Source organism: Carcharhinus amblyrhynchos, chromosome 8 (assembly GCF_965287045.1).
Source record: "Carcharhinus amblyrhynchos chromosome 8, sCarAmb.v2.hapA, whole genome shotgun sequence".
In the NCBI taxonomy this organism is placed as follows: Eukaryota; Metazoa; Chordata; class Chondrichthyes; order Carcharhiniformes; family Carcharhinidae; genus Carcharhinus; species Carcharhinus amblyrhynchos.
In genome coordinates, this window is record NC_137331.1 from 71,687,772 (window position 1) to 71,700,481 (window position 12,710).

General features: G+C 41.7%; 1 protein-coding gene across 5 annotated transcripts in view; it reads right to left on the reverse strand.

Annotated features, from left to right (window-relative positions):
• spidr (scaffold protein involved in DNA repair) overlaps positions 1-12,710 on the reverse strand; it is a 304,782-nt gene that overhangs the window by 79,255 nt on the left and 212,817 nt on the right. For 4 of the 5 annotated variants that reach the window (XM_080194248.1, XM_080194244.1, XM_080194247.1 and 1 more), the window contains one exon: positions 10,421-10,710. In XM_080194248.1, coding sequence (XP_080050374.1) covers positions 10,421-10,710 — 290 coding nt within the window. The remainder of the gene's footprint in view (positions 1-10,420; positions 10,711-12,710) is intronic. The other variant, XM_080194245.1, reaches the window with a different exon arrangement.

The window sequence follows — 12,710 nt, forward strand, 5'->3', positions numbered from 1 at the left end:
TGGATGATTGAAGCAGAAAATGAGTCAAACAGGTCCATGGTGGGGTAGGGTACAGGCTGGAAAGTGCTTGAAAATTGCAATGAAAAGATAAGGGCCGCTGTGCTAAACTAGGGAGTGAGAATGTAGTTGAAGACTGCATTAGATAGGACAGTCCGTTGAATAAAATAAAAAAGCTTGTAACTTGTAAAATGGGATCAGCACCATGTGCACCAAAACACCAAGGCAAGGCAATTATATTTCAATGAATAAACTAATATGCATATAAATGACATATAATGGTGCATTTGCTTCAAATTTACCACAAGTGTTTCTGTATATGATAAGTACAGCCAAGTGATTTAGTTACGGTGGGGGCTACACAATGTTAGTAAACTCCCTGCAAAGCAGAATAATGGAAATTTTAATACAAATGGGAGGCCATTTGATCTATCATCTTTGTGCCAGTGTCAAATCTCCTATCAAGCCCCAATTCTTTGCTACACTTTTGCTTTAATACTTTCCTTCAAGCTTTCTTAAAACTAAAAAAGAAATGAATGAAATTCCTTCTTCAACCTGGTGACTGAATCGTGGAGAGGGTTTGGAGCACAATGTGGCAGAGGGCTTGGTGCACAATCCTTTGAAGGTACAGTGAATCAAAATTGGCCAGATTGTCGTCTCGATTGTTGATCAATCCATTCCTGTAGACGTTGTCTATTGTTGGGTACCAGAGAGAATCTATTCTGCTGGAGAACTCCGCAGTCATGACACACCCAAGTAGAAGCGTGGATAAATGGACTGATACAAAATCTGGCCAGACCAGTTCTGATCTCAAATGCAGACAGAATGTCCTAGTGAGTCTCTTCATGATGGACGTACATCATGGCATGGTGAGCGCAGTAGTGGCCTTCTTTCTCATATGGTTTCAATTTCTGTCACCTTGAAGTATAATCGAAGGGTATGTGGGAGACTCAGTTGTAAGTAATGTTCTACACATTAAGATGCAGCTAGATTGTGCTGCAGTGGTGTAGACAGGTCATCATTTTTATTCACAGGGATTTGTCAGTCCGTCGGCTCTCTCAGCCTCACCTGTTGTTACCTAGCCAAGTTGGTGATATGGGCAAGTTGTACGTCTCCGTTAAATATTTGGAGCAATCATTTCAACTGGGGTTCATTTTCAGAGATAACCAAATCATGGATGCCACATAGCAAAAATTTCCTTGAACATGGTAATAATAACTGCCATTGAGGTGGGTCTGTCACCATTTGATCTAGTGAGATTACTAATTCATGACAAGAAGAAATGCTTTATTTTTGAAAACAAAAACGTCAATTCCGGGGCATTCCCATGATTCAGATGAGGAGGGCACCATAGATAATCTACGTGATCTTATCTATGAATGTGCAAGTAGTACAGTTGAAAACCATGTCTTCAATAGCTTTGGAAATATTATTCAGACTGAATTGCAGGCTGGAATGCACTTGATGATATTCATGTGTCCCCGGTTGAAGAATATCAAGCTTGAGGATCCTGTGAATGACAATCTGGTCATTATAGACTAGCAAGTCATCCCAATGCTAGGTACTGCTTTAGGATATAATTTCTAGGAACAGACACAGATGGTACAGTTGTACAGTATTCTTGTATCTGTGCACACTTGGCCTCAACTTTTCTGGGTTGCTTGAATTTCATCTATTTTCTTGGTGGCTGATAGAAGGAACTGAGTCAACAACGAGGCATAGAGTTCCATCTCCTCAGCGAAATGCATATCACTGCATATTGGTTTCTCCACTGGCATGTGGGACAAAATATCAGCTGCTGCCTGGTGCTTACCCTGGACATATTCTGTATTGGCATTAAACCTCATGAGCTGCATTCAAAACCTTTGAATGTGGGTTGCAGAGATGGACTTCCAGTTTTGGGGATCCTCCATTCTTTCCCAATGCTAGGGCCACCCATGACATCATGCCCTGCACCCCAGTGATGTGCTGCTCTGTCGTGGTGACACTAAGCCCCACACACCAATGATTTCAAGCTCTGCCCCAAATGACATCAAGTCACGTCTCGCAAAAGATGTCATTGCCCTCCTGAACCCACCCACTCTCAGCTCACAAAATCCAAGTCACAAAAATACAGAAAAGTATACAAATCACTACTTCAGTGCTTTGCAACTGATAAAGACAAGCCTGTAATAGATTAATTCAAATCTATATTGCAAGCCACAGAAGTACAAAAAATCCCAAAAAAAACTATTTAACTGCTTTAATGATTTTTGAGTCATGAAAACAAGCCTGTCATTGATGAACTGAAATCCAAGCTTACCTGTTGCCAGCACGATGATAGAGAAAGTCAATATTGCAATCTACGTGCCTTAAGGTGAGCATACATGGAACTGGCCGATGTGCAATGAGACATCAGCCGGTGATATGCCGGCTACACAGCACAAGACAGAATGAGCTTGAAAAAGTCCAGTGGAGGAGCATACTTCAACCAAGCAGAGTCTTCAAAGTCAAAGTCTGATATTAGTGGCTCTCCTGGCATCTATCTGGCAGGATTCCATTCTTTGTCCAGAAGAGATTTTCTGAAGGTCAACATTGAGAGTGATGAGGGGATGGCGATTATTCACCAGTTATAACTGTCTGCATGTGACAGCTATGATATCAGAGCAGCAAATAGTGTCCCGTTTGAAAAAGAAAATTTAAACAAGCAAATAAAGAAGAGGGACATGTTTTTAAGATTTAATTGCTTCATCAGTTACTTGCAATCCATTGCACTTTTTTTTTTCACAAAATCATCACCACCATAGATAAAATCTTATAAGGATGCATTTTCAATTGTCAGTATTGCGATGTTCCTGACTCATTGTACTCTGCAGGTAATTTTTTAACTTGTTTTAATACAAAGAAAGAATATTCATTTGTGGCAATTGCAGTTAAAAATATTTTCATAATGGTTTCTACATTAGGAAAGGTTGCCTGCAAACCATTACATAATTCTTTGCAAATCTCAAAGCACAGATATCAGCATGGTTGATGAAATGAATGAATCGTTTCTCTTCATCTTCAAAAAGATGTGTGTCTATGCCCTCTCAGTATAATTCAGTTAATTTCTTACTGCAGCGCTCTTAGCAATCTCATCCAAAATCTGTCGAAAAGCACGGAAAATATTCACCAATTTTCTTCAGAGATTCACTTCTACCCTGCAATTGTAGCAGTATTGCATTACAAATGACACATTTCACTCTTAAAGTGAGTTCATTGTCTCAAGTTTCATCAAAAATAATTCCCTGCATCAGTAAGCTTCTCATTATCAGACAGACCTATATTTTTTGTTAACGTTAATGCCTCTGTTTCCACTGAGATTTAGTCATTTCAAACTTCCATAACAAAATCTCTAACTGAGGCCAACAATTGAGAAGCATTTGATAAAGCTGTATTAACATTTTGCAGCGATTTGCATTGGTTCTTTGAAGTAAGCAGTTCCACAAAACAGTAAAAATTGCAATATCATTCCTTTCAAACTTCCCTGCTAATGATTTTGCTTGTTTTTACATGTGACTTCTCTGAATTTAATGTGGTTAAGTCTGAACAGCATTCCTTTATATCAACAAAGTTCAGTTTCAAAGCCAAACTAGCATCTGTACAAGTGGACCACCTGGTATCACAAATTCTTTTGACCATCGAATGTTCCATTTGCTGCTTTAAGTGTAATTGCAGCATATTCCACCGATGTGTGGCAACCAGAAAACAGGATACAACTTTTGACCAAAGTCAAAAGAACGTACGGCTGTCTCACACGATTCAGCTGCTGCATTGCAGATTAAATTCAAGGAGTGATTAGAACATGGGATGGATAATGCACAGGGGCTTGCATTGCCCAGTGTCACCTGTAGGCTTGAATATTTCCCTGCTATATTTGCAGCATTATCAAAGCTCCGTCCACGACAATTTTTGATGTCCAAACCTAAATTAACCAAGATTTCCAAAACAGTTGGCTCCAGGCACTCAAAAGTGTGGGACTGTAGCTGGATAAAACAAGGGTATCACTCTATAACTTCACTATCACTGGTCACATATCTTAAAATTAATGTTAATTGGTCCACATGATTCACATCTGGCATTGAATCAACTACTATGGAATAGCATTTGGCATTTTTAACTTCATTAGTGAATTGGCTTCTGAGCTGCTCTGCCATCATAATGATGAAATAATTGTAGGTTCTGTGCGTTAAAAAGTTGGTCTGCCTTATGCCACGATATTATAGTTTTACAAATGCTCTTTGAGAAGCTTGTCAAGTTCACTAAGATGTTCAATGCAGCCTAATAATTACCTCTGACTTGACACTGATGATTCATCATGTTCTCTTAAAGGAAGTCCCAGGGAAGAAACAGTGTGATTGTGGCAATAACACGTCTCAGCAATTTCCTCCATCAAGAACAATTATCAAACTGAGCTGATAACGCAGTATCAATTCTTCCAGATGATTTACATTTTTGAACAAAACACAGACTTAGCCTTAATATGACTTTTGAAAGTCTCATGATCAGCAAGATTTCTTCCAACATTTCTCCAGTTAGAATACTCATCGACAAATGATTGTTTCCCTTTACTAGCATCAGTGAATAATTTGCAAACCTAACAGTAGCCTGCCTTAGATGTTCCTGGAAAAAAATATCAACTAATTTCTCCTTTCCATCATGCCATTTCTCTTCACCATCAGAAAATGAGACTTGAAGATTTCTAAACTGCTTTCAACCTTGAACCTCAAACTCATTCTCAAATTTTCCATATTACCCATGTTCTCTGGTCTATTTATTTTGAAATATTTAGTCTTACTGAGTGGAACAGATTTGGCCATAAGGCTAAGTTTCTTCCCTCATTCAGCTGCAGGGTAATGAGCTTGAGCAGTATTTCGTCGTTCCATTCCTATTTCAGAGTTCACTTCTGGTTCAATTTTTTCAGGTGTAGTTGTTGTGACGAAGTCGGCAAGTCAAAATCATCAGACAAGTCACCAAAACTTTTGTTGAATGTTATTGTTGAGGATGAATGTGCAGTTTGGGCACTACTCAATACATCAATATAAAGTGCCAAAATGTCTTTTTGCCTAGCTTTGTCCTCTTGCCTCACCTTCAATTTTTGGTGTTTTTGACTACCAGTTTCATAGTGTTGCTTCATATCGACTGATCTTGATTTAAACGAATGTGAATTTTCATAAAGAGCAGGCTTCTTTACCTTTCTCAGCACTGGGTGTCAAGTTGTCCCGTTGACCTGGTGATCTCATCTCACTATTGGCTCGGGATACCTAACTTTGGTATGGCCTTGCACTTGCCTGTCCAGCTCTGGTCTGGTGGTCAATTCACCCTGCAGCTGCTCCCCTTGACAACCTAAGCTGGTGATTCACTGGCAGCTGCCGGTTATCTGGCCTGGCCTCTACTCTCATCCTCACTGATCTGGTTGCCCAGTTCTTCTCACTCAGCCTTGGCCTGGAGGTCAAGAGACCCACCCTTCAATGGCCGTTGGCCAGCAACTCCTTCTCGGTCCTCACTGAAAGCCTTGCAGACTCACATCCTGATGTAAGGTTGGCGACCTCACTGTTGTCTCAAGCTGATGGACCCAAATGTCAGAAACCTGACTGCAAATTCAAAAACTTCAGACCAGACAATAGGAGATCCATCCATACTTAGGTCTAGGCCTTAATGGGTCAATGTTTTGTGGACAAGTACTTGATTGTTTCAAACACCTTCTGCTGGTGTTTGTCCAAGTACCAGGCCTCATCTTGCTTCAGGAGTTGTCATAATGGTTCATTGATGTATGTAAGATTGGGCAAGGACTTTTCCAGCTGATTAACCACGTTGTAAAAATATTTAAGTTGAGTAACATTCAGAGGTGATGGGAAATTCTTGAGGGCTTCACTTTTCTGAGGGTGTACTTGGATGCCAGATTTGTGAACAATATAGCTTAAGAAGTTGATAGTGGGTTAAGAGAACTGTCATTTATAATCAAGAGCAAAACCCATGGCTTGTAAATGTCTTAAGACCATATGAATGGCTTCCTATGAACCATGCTTCTCACTAGTGAATCCATGAATGAGATCATCCACATGGCAGATAACTTCATCCAGCCCTTCCAGAATGCCAGTCATGACATATTGGGAGCAGCTGGAAATTGCTATTGGCATCAGGTTTTGTGAAAACAGGTGCCATGGGATAGACTGTGCTCTGTGGTCTTGGTCAAACATTTGAAGTCCACACAAATGCAAAGTGGGGTTAGGCCTGGATACAGGTACCATGCTAGAGCACCAAGAAATGGGTTAAATGATTTCATTCCCTGATGTAGCATGGAGTCAAGCTCTTGTCTCACCTTTTTCATGAGTGAGTTGGAGAATCTTTGTAATGTACCAGTTTGGCATCTGGCTTTAAAGTAGTGTAGTAAGCTTTGTGGAGCTTCCCCAGGCTGAGCCTGCAAACAATTCCAATTATTCCTTTTTGAATTTATCCATTTTGCCCTGATGTTTCAGTTCTTGTATCTTTTTGTATGGCTAAGTATTCTACTTTATTTTGTAATGCTCATATTAAGTGACAGGAATGTTATATGACTTTATAAATGCAAGTTGTTGTAGTGAAATGACCATGATGTAGGAATGTATCACATGATGTGCAGATGGGAAGCACTATTGCAACACTCGATTTTCACCTTTAGGAAAAAATATAATGCTGACAGAGAAGGATTGCATTGGGGGTGGAGTGAACCATTTAGCAATATTGATGTAAAGGGAATAGGAGGGCCTTCACATCGGCAGGAAGCTGCAGGGAAGGCTGCTGTCAAGGAAGAAATGGGTGTCTAACAGAGGGGGCAGGGGGACGTGGGAGGAGGCAATAATCATCTCGTCATATCCATGCCAGTGCCTTGGAGCAGCATTCTCATTTGCCTGATCTTTTCCATTAAATCATAGTTGATGGACTGATAAAGAGGCTATAGAGATGGCAGGTTCTCAAAGTGATGGTTTTGCTCTTGCAGGACTAATGCCAGAGATGCAGCAGCTGGCAACTGTGGTGGATGAAATGATCTTAGATGACTCTGGGGAACCACTGTCTCAGAAGTCAGGCACAACCCCCACCAGGGCAGATCAGATGCACCTCAGTGGGTCCTCAGACATGATTAGAACTGGTGACAGAAGTTTACATCACAACATTTGTGACCAGCTAACGGAGCCAGCAGCAACTGAGCAGTCCCCATCAAGGACAGAGGATAGCCACACGGGCATAACCAGAAACATTGTATCTTAGGAGGTTGTACATAAAGTGGATGCTTGTAGAGCAGCAAAGGAAGATGGATGCAGATGATGCAGCCTGTGTCACACTTTGTGGGAACGGTCACCACCTGCATCTCAGCCACTGGGTACCTATTTCTGAGCAGCCACAGAAATCACCCTGTAGAAGCTCTCGTCAGAGAAATGACAACAGCATCACTTTGGGGTTCATAGGAGGCCATTCGTAATGCATCTATTAAATTCTTGCAATTTATTGAATGAAGCAGCTTGTGTTAACAGCTTGATAGGTGCCCTGCTGCTGTTCTGGGATAGCCTGTGTAAAACATGCAAGTAGCCTGGGCCACAGTCTCACTAGTGAAGAACTACTTCATAAGGCTTAATGTGCACCAGATGTGTCTGTGGCATTGGCCTCTTGGTAGTATCCACAGTTGTTAAGAGAAGGGTCTGCATCCTCAAGGGAAAAAACAACAAAGAATGATCAAAAGATTAAAAGGATGGAAAAATTAGACTAAGGGAGAAAGGTAGCTACAAATATAATGACAAATAATGAGTTTCTATAGATATTTTAAAAAGAGTTAACAGAGTGAGTGTTGGTCCTATAGAAAGTGAGTTTGGGGAGTTAATAATGGAAAATAAGGAGATGGTAAATGAAGTGAACTAGTATTTATGCATCGCCTTCACTATAGAGGATACAAGTAACATAAGAACATAAGAAATAGGAGCAGGAGTAGGCCATCCAGCCCTTCGAGCCTGCCCCGCCATTCAACAAGATCATGGCTGATCTGTCACTGCTCAGTTCCACTTTCCTGCCCTCTCCCCATCCTCTACCAGTTGTATATCAGGAATTGGAAGAGACACAGAAAGCAGGAAAGCGTAAGCCAGTTAGCTTAATGTCTGTCAGAGGGAAAATGTTAGCAACGATTATTATAGATGTTATAACAGGGCACTGAAATAAATTTAAGGTAATCACTTTGGACAGTCTCTAGTTCTCAGATTGATAGTTACCAGGGAACATTAGACAAATTAAAACCTAATCTAACATCTGGGTGACTGTGTAACTCCAAATGCCTCCATCACCCTGACCCCCATCAACTCGACTATCTGCCCTGAACTGCTGACTACCCCCAACCACCTCCCTGACACCCCTTCAATTCCTCATCTAGCCACTCCAAATCCCCGACTGCCCGACATGACTATACATCCACCTTTCTACAATCTGATCACTCCCCCAACCAGACCTCAGCTTGGAGGCACAGTGGTTAGAATTTCTGCCTCACAGCACCAGGACCCAGGTTAAATGTGTAGGTTGGATGGATTAGCCATGGTAAATCTGTGATGTTAGGCGGTTAGAGTGGGGGGAGGGTCTTGATAAGCTACTCTGTCAGAGAGTTGGTGCAGGTTCGAATGGCCTCCCTCTGCACCGTAGTTATTCTATGAAACTACCACGGACCCAACCCAACTACTCACCTGCCACCTCACCCATCCTACACCTATCACCCAGCCACCACCCTACCCACTGTTATTTCACCTACCTAATTACCACATACCTAGCCATTCACTCACTCATCTATCCATTCACTAACGTTCAAACTGGCTCTTTAGACTTATTGTACAACAGCTACGTGCCATAAAAAGGAGACGAGTCCTGTGTTCCCCTGACTCCACTCCATTTGACAGAAGTCCCCAAATGATGCTGCATTACACAAATGTTTGGAAGCTGGGCTTGGAAGGTCTCAGAAAAAGTGTGCATCAGCATCGAGTCAGGGGAAATTATAAATGAAGCTGTGATCTGACAATCATTGCTGCTGTTTACAGAATCTGGATGACTGTCTCATTACACAAATTAGTTTTTGCCTTGGTTGGTTCCATGAAGCATTGTTCTTGGAAAACTGGTCCTCCATGAACTAACTGGTCATCCAAACTTGTCCTCATAAAATGCCAAGTGCCCTAGAATATTTAGCTCCAAACCTTGGTTGCCTTGCAAACATGCCCCTTTGATGATTATTAGATCCAACCATTTATCTCTATTTTCACCATTAATTCACCTATTTCACTATGAATGCTCCATGTTGTGATAAAATGGATTCAATTTTAAATTTTCCCTAAGTTGATTTTATTCACTGATACAGTATTACTTTTCTTTTGAGCAATGAACAAAAACGGATGTAGTTTTTGCATAAGACAGATCGAGCAGATTTTCATCCATCATTTTGCCACAAAATAAGAGAAAATTTGGGCATTCCTGCCAAGATCACTTTTCCAAACAAGGAAGCATGTAGCTGGCACTTACATTTGTAGGTCTTGGTTTCCACTACTTCCAATCTAATTGTAATAGTATCTATAATTAGTGGGGTGAGAGATGGTTTGAGAATATTTGGTGCGCTTGCAGAAGCTTGGAAGCTGCTGGATTAGCCAACCAACCTTCCAAATAAGGTTCAATGTGGCATTAACGGGGAAAGAGAAACTTTGCAGAAAAACATCATCATTACTGAGTGAGGAAGGAACCCAAAATAATAAGGGGTCTGTTAAGGTAAACAGTGAAAATTATTGAGTCAATAACGTGACAATGTCATTTAAAATCATCAAAAGTGGAAAAGGGGGAGTTAGGGAAGAATTATCTTCATTTAAGTGTCTTGTTGGGACACTGAGTAAGAATCTATAATAGATTTCAAAAGGAAAATGGGGAAAGGCCATGGGAAGAGGACTAACTGGATAGCTGCTGCAGACAGCTGACACAGACATGCTAACCTAAATGACCTCTATGACAAGTAGGAGTGAACTAGTTTTCCTTCAATTCAGTTGGTTTTTCTAATCAGGTTTGCACTCCATCCAATTATTATGGGGCAGCTTGCGTTGCTGAGCCAAGAAGTCTGACATCGGTATTCTCTTTCCTGCATCTTCAGATAGTGCAAATCAAGGTATTCATTGACTCAGATTAATTCTTCCTTAAAAGTGTGAACCTATCTGCTTCATTTATCACTTCCTTCTACAGTATACAGGCATCCAAAACCCATGCATGGCACCACATCATTAATTCCACATTTACCTTTTTTTGTTCCTAGTCTTTTCAACCTGGCACTCCACTACTTCATGAACTATATGCCTACTCTCGGCTTTATTAAAAGAGAGAAAATAACAATGTGTTGGTTACAATATTTTAGTTGGAGGCTTACCTTGCATTTTGTTGACCTACATTTGAAGGTAGAGGATGATCTGGTTGGTTGCTTCTGGTCAGTTGGTTGTGAAGAACCTCTTTGATAGGAAGACAGTACACTCTCTGTATAACTACTTTCAGATTTTGTTTTGCCCAGCCTGCTGCTCCCTGGCTTTCAATTACTTCAAGAAGTGAGTCACATACACCGTTAGCCGAAAAGGGATGTTCAAAGTTCAACACCTTTACTAGTTTCTCCTGTGGGGTCAGTAATATACTTTCGGCATTCCCTGTAGTTGTTGTGGTATCCTGCTTTGGGAACACATTAAGATTTATTTAGGATTCAGAACTATAATGTCAACTTGTTCGTGGCAAAAGAGAATGTGGCTGCCGTAAACGAGCACTCCAATCTGTCACTGGGCAACTTGAAAGAAAAATGAGCTTCACGGCAAGCATATCCACTTTGCCAGATCCCTTCCCATGAGCATTTACAACACCTAGCATTGAGTAAACTTGGTATCCTGTACGTCTAGAACATCAAGACAGGTTGACATGGTGCAAGCTGCTCTATGAAGATGCTTCCACAAAGCAGGCACCCATCGTAAAAGCAATGTAGAAATTGAAACTTAAAATGACATGACAGGCATTATCTGCAGTCCTGGGGAGAAAAGGTTTTTGCCTTCCGTATTTGGCTTGCAATTAGGCAAGTATCAATGGTAATCAGGGTATCATTACCAGTAGCTTTTCCAGCCAGTTTCAGTTGAGAAACCTCCATCGCTACAATCCCTAAATTCTTCATTCGAGTCTGGCCTCATTTCATAACTCCCTCCTTTGGCCCACAACCAATGGTAGCATACTTAGCTCTGGAATTGTTCCAAGAATAAGCACACTAAGAAATGCCTCAGCCTTTTCAAAGGCGTATGAAGAACAAAGAGTACATGATTGTAGGTAATGGGAGAGGAAAGAGTAATGTTAGTCAAAGATTTTCTTTCCTTGTCTAGTCCAAAGATTTATTTGGTAGCAAAAGCCATTAAGCTTTCGGAGTGCTGCTCCTTCGTCAGGTAAGTGGGAGTTGTGTTCACAAGATGGGGCATATAAAGACACAAACTCGACTTACAAAATAATGATTGGAATGTAAATCTTTATAGATAATCAAGTCTTAAAGGTATAGACAACGTGAGTGGAGAGAGGATTAAGCACAAGTTAGAGACACGTGCATTGTCTCCAGCCGGGACAAGCCCAGGCAAGTCATGGGGGTTACAGATAGTGTGACATGAACCCAAGGTCCCAGTTGAGGCCATCCTCATGTGTGCAGAACTTGGCGATCAGTCTCTGCTCAGCGACTCTGCATTGTCACGTGTCATGAAGGCTGCCTTGGAGAACGCTTACCCGAAGGTCAGAGGCCAAATGTCCGTGACTGCTGAAATGTTCCCCAACAGGAAGAGAACACTCTTGCCTGGTGATTGTCGAGCGGCGTTCATTCATCTTTTGTCGTAGGGTCTGCATGGTCTCCCCAATGTACCATGCCTCAGGACATCCTTTCCTGCAGCGTATCAGGTAGACAATGTTGGCTGAGCTGCAACAGTATGTACCGTGGACCTGGTGGTATTCTCATGTGAGATAATGGCATCCATGTCGATGATCCAGCATGTCTTGCAGAGGTTGCTGTGGCAGGGTTGTATAGTGTTGTGGTCACTGTTCTCCTGAAGGCTGGGTAGTTTGCTGTGGACAATGGTCTGTTTGAGGTTATATGGTTGTTTGAAGACAAGGTGTGAAGGTGTGGGGATGGCCTTGGCGAGATGGTCATCTTCATCAATGACACGTTGAAGGTTCCAGAGAAGATGTCGAAGCTTCTCCGCTCCAAGGAAGTACTGGGTGACGAAGCGTACTCTGTCCACCAGGTCCCGTGTTTGTCTTCTGAGGAGGTTGGTGCGGTTTTTCACTGTGGCACTTCAGAACTGTTGATCGATGAGTCGAGCGCCATATCCTGTTCTAATGAGGGCATCTTTCAGCGTCTGGAGGTGTCTGTTGTGATTCTCCTCATCTGAGCAGATTGTATGTATACGGAGGGCTCGTCCAAAGGGGATGGACATATTTAGGTAGGAAGCTGGAGAAATGGAGCATTGTGAGGTTATCAGTGGGCTTGCAGAACACTGAAGTGCAGAGGTGACTTGATGGAAGTGTGTATGTTCAAGAATGCAACTAATTCCGGACAGTCGTCCATGGTTTCCTGCCTCACCACCAAAATAGATCCCATCAGTCTCGCAGCAGACACAGAGGAATTCACCAGAGGAATTCATCAGGCGAATGAG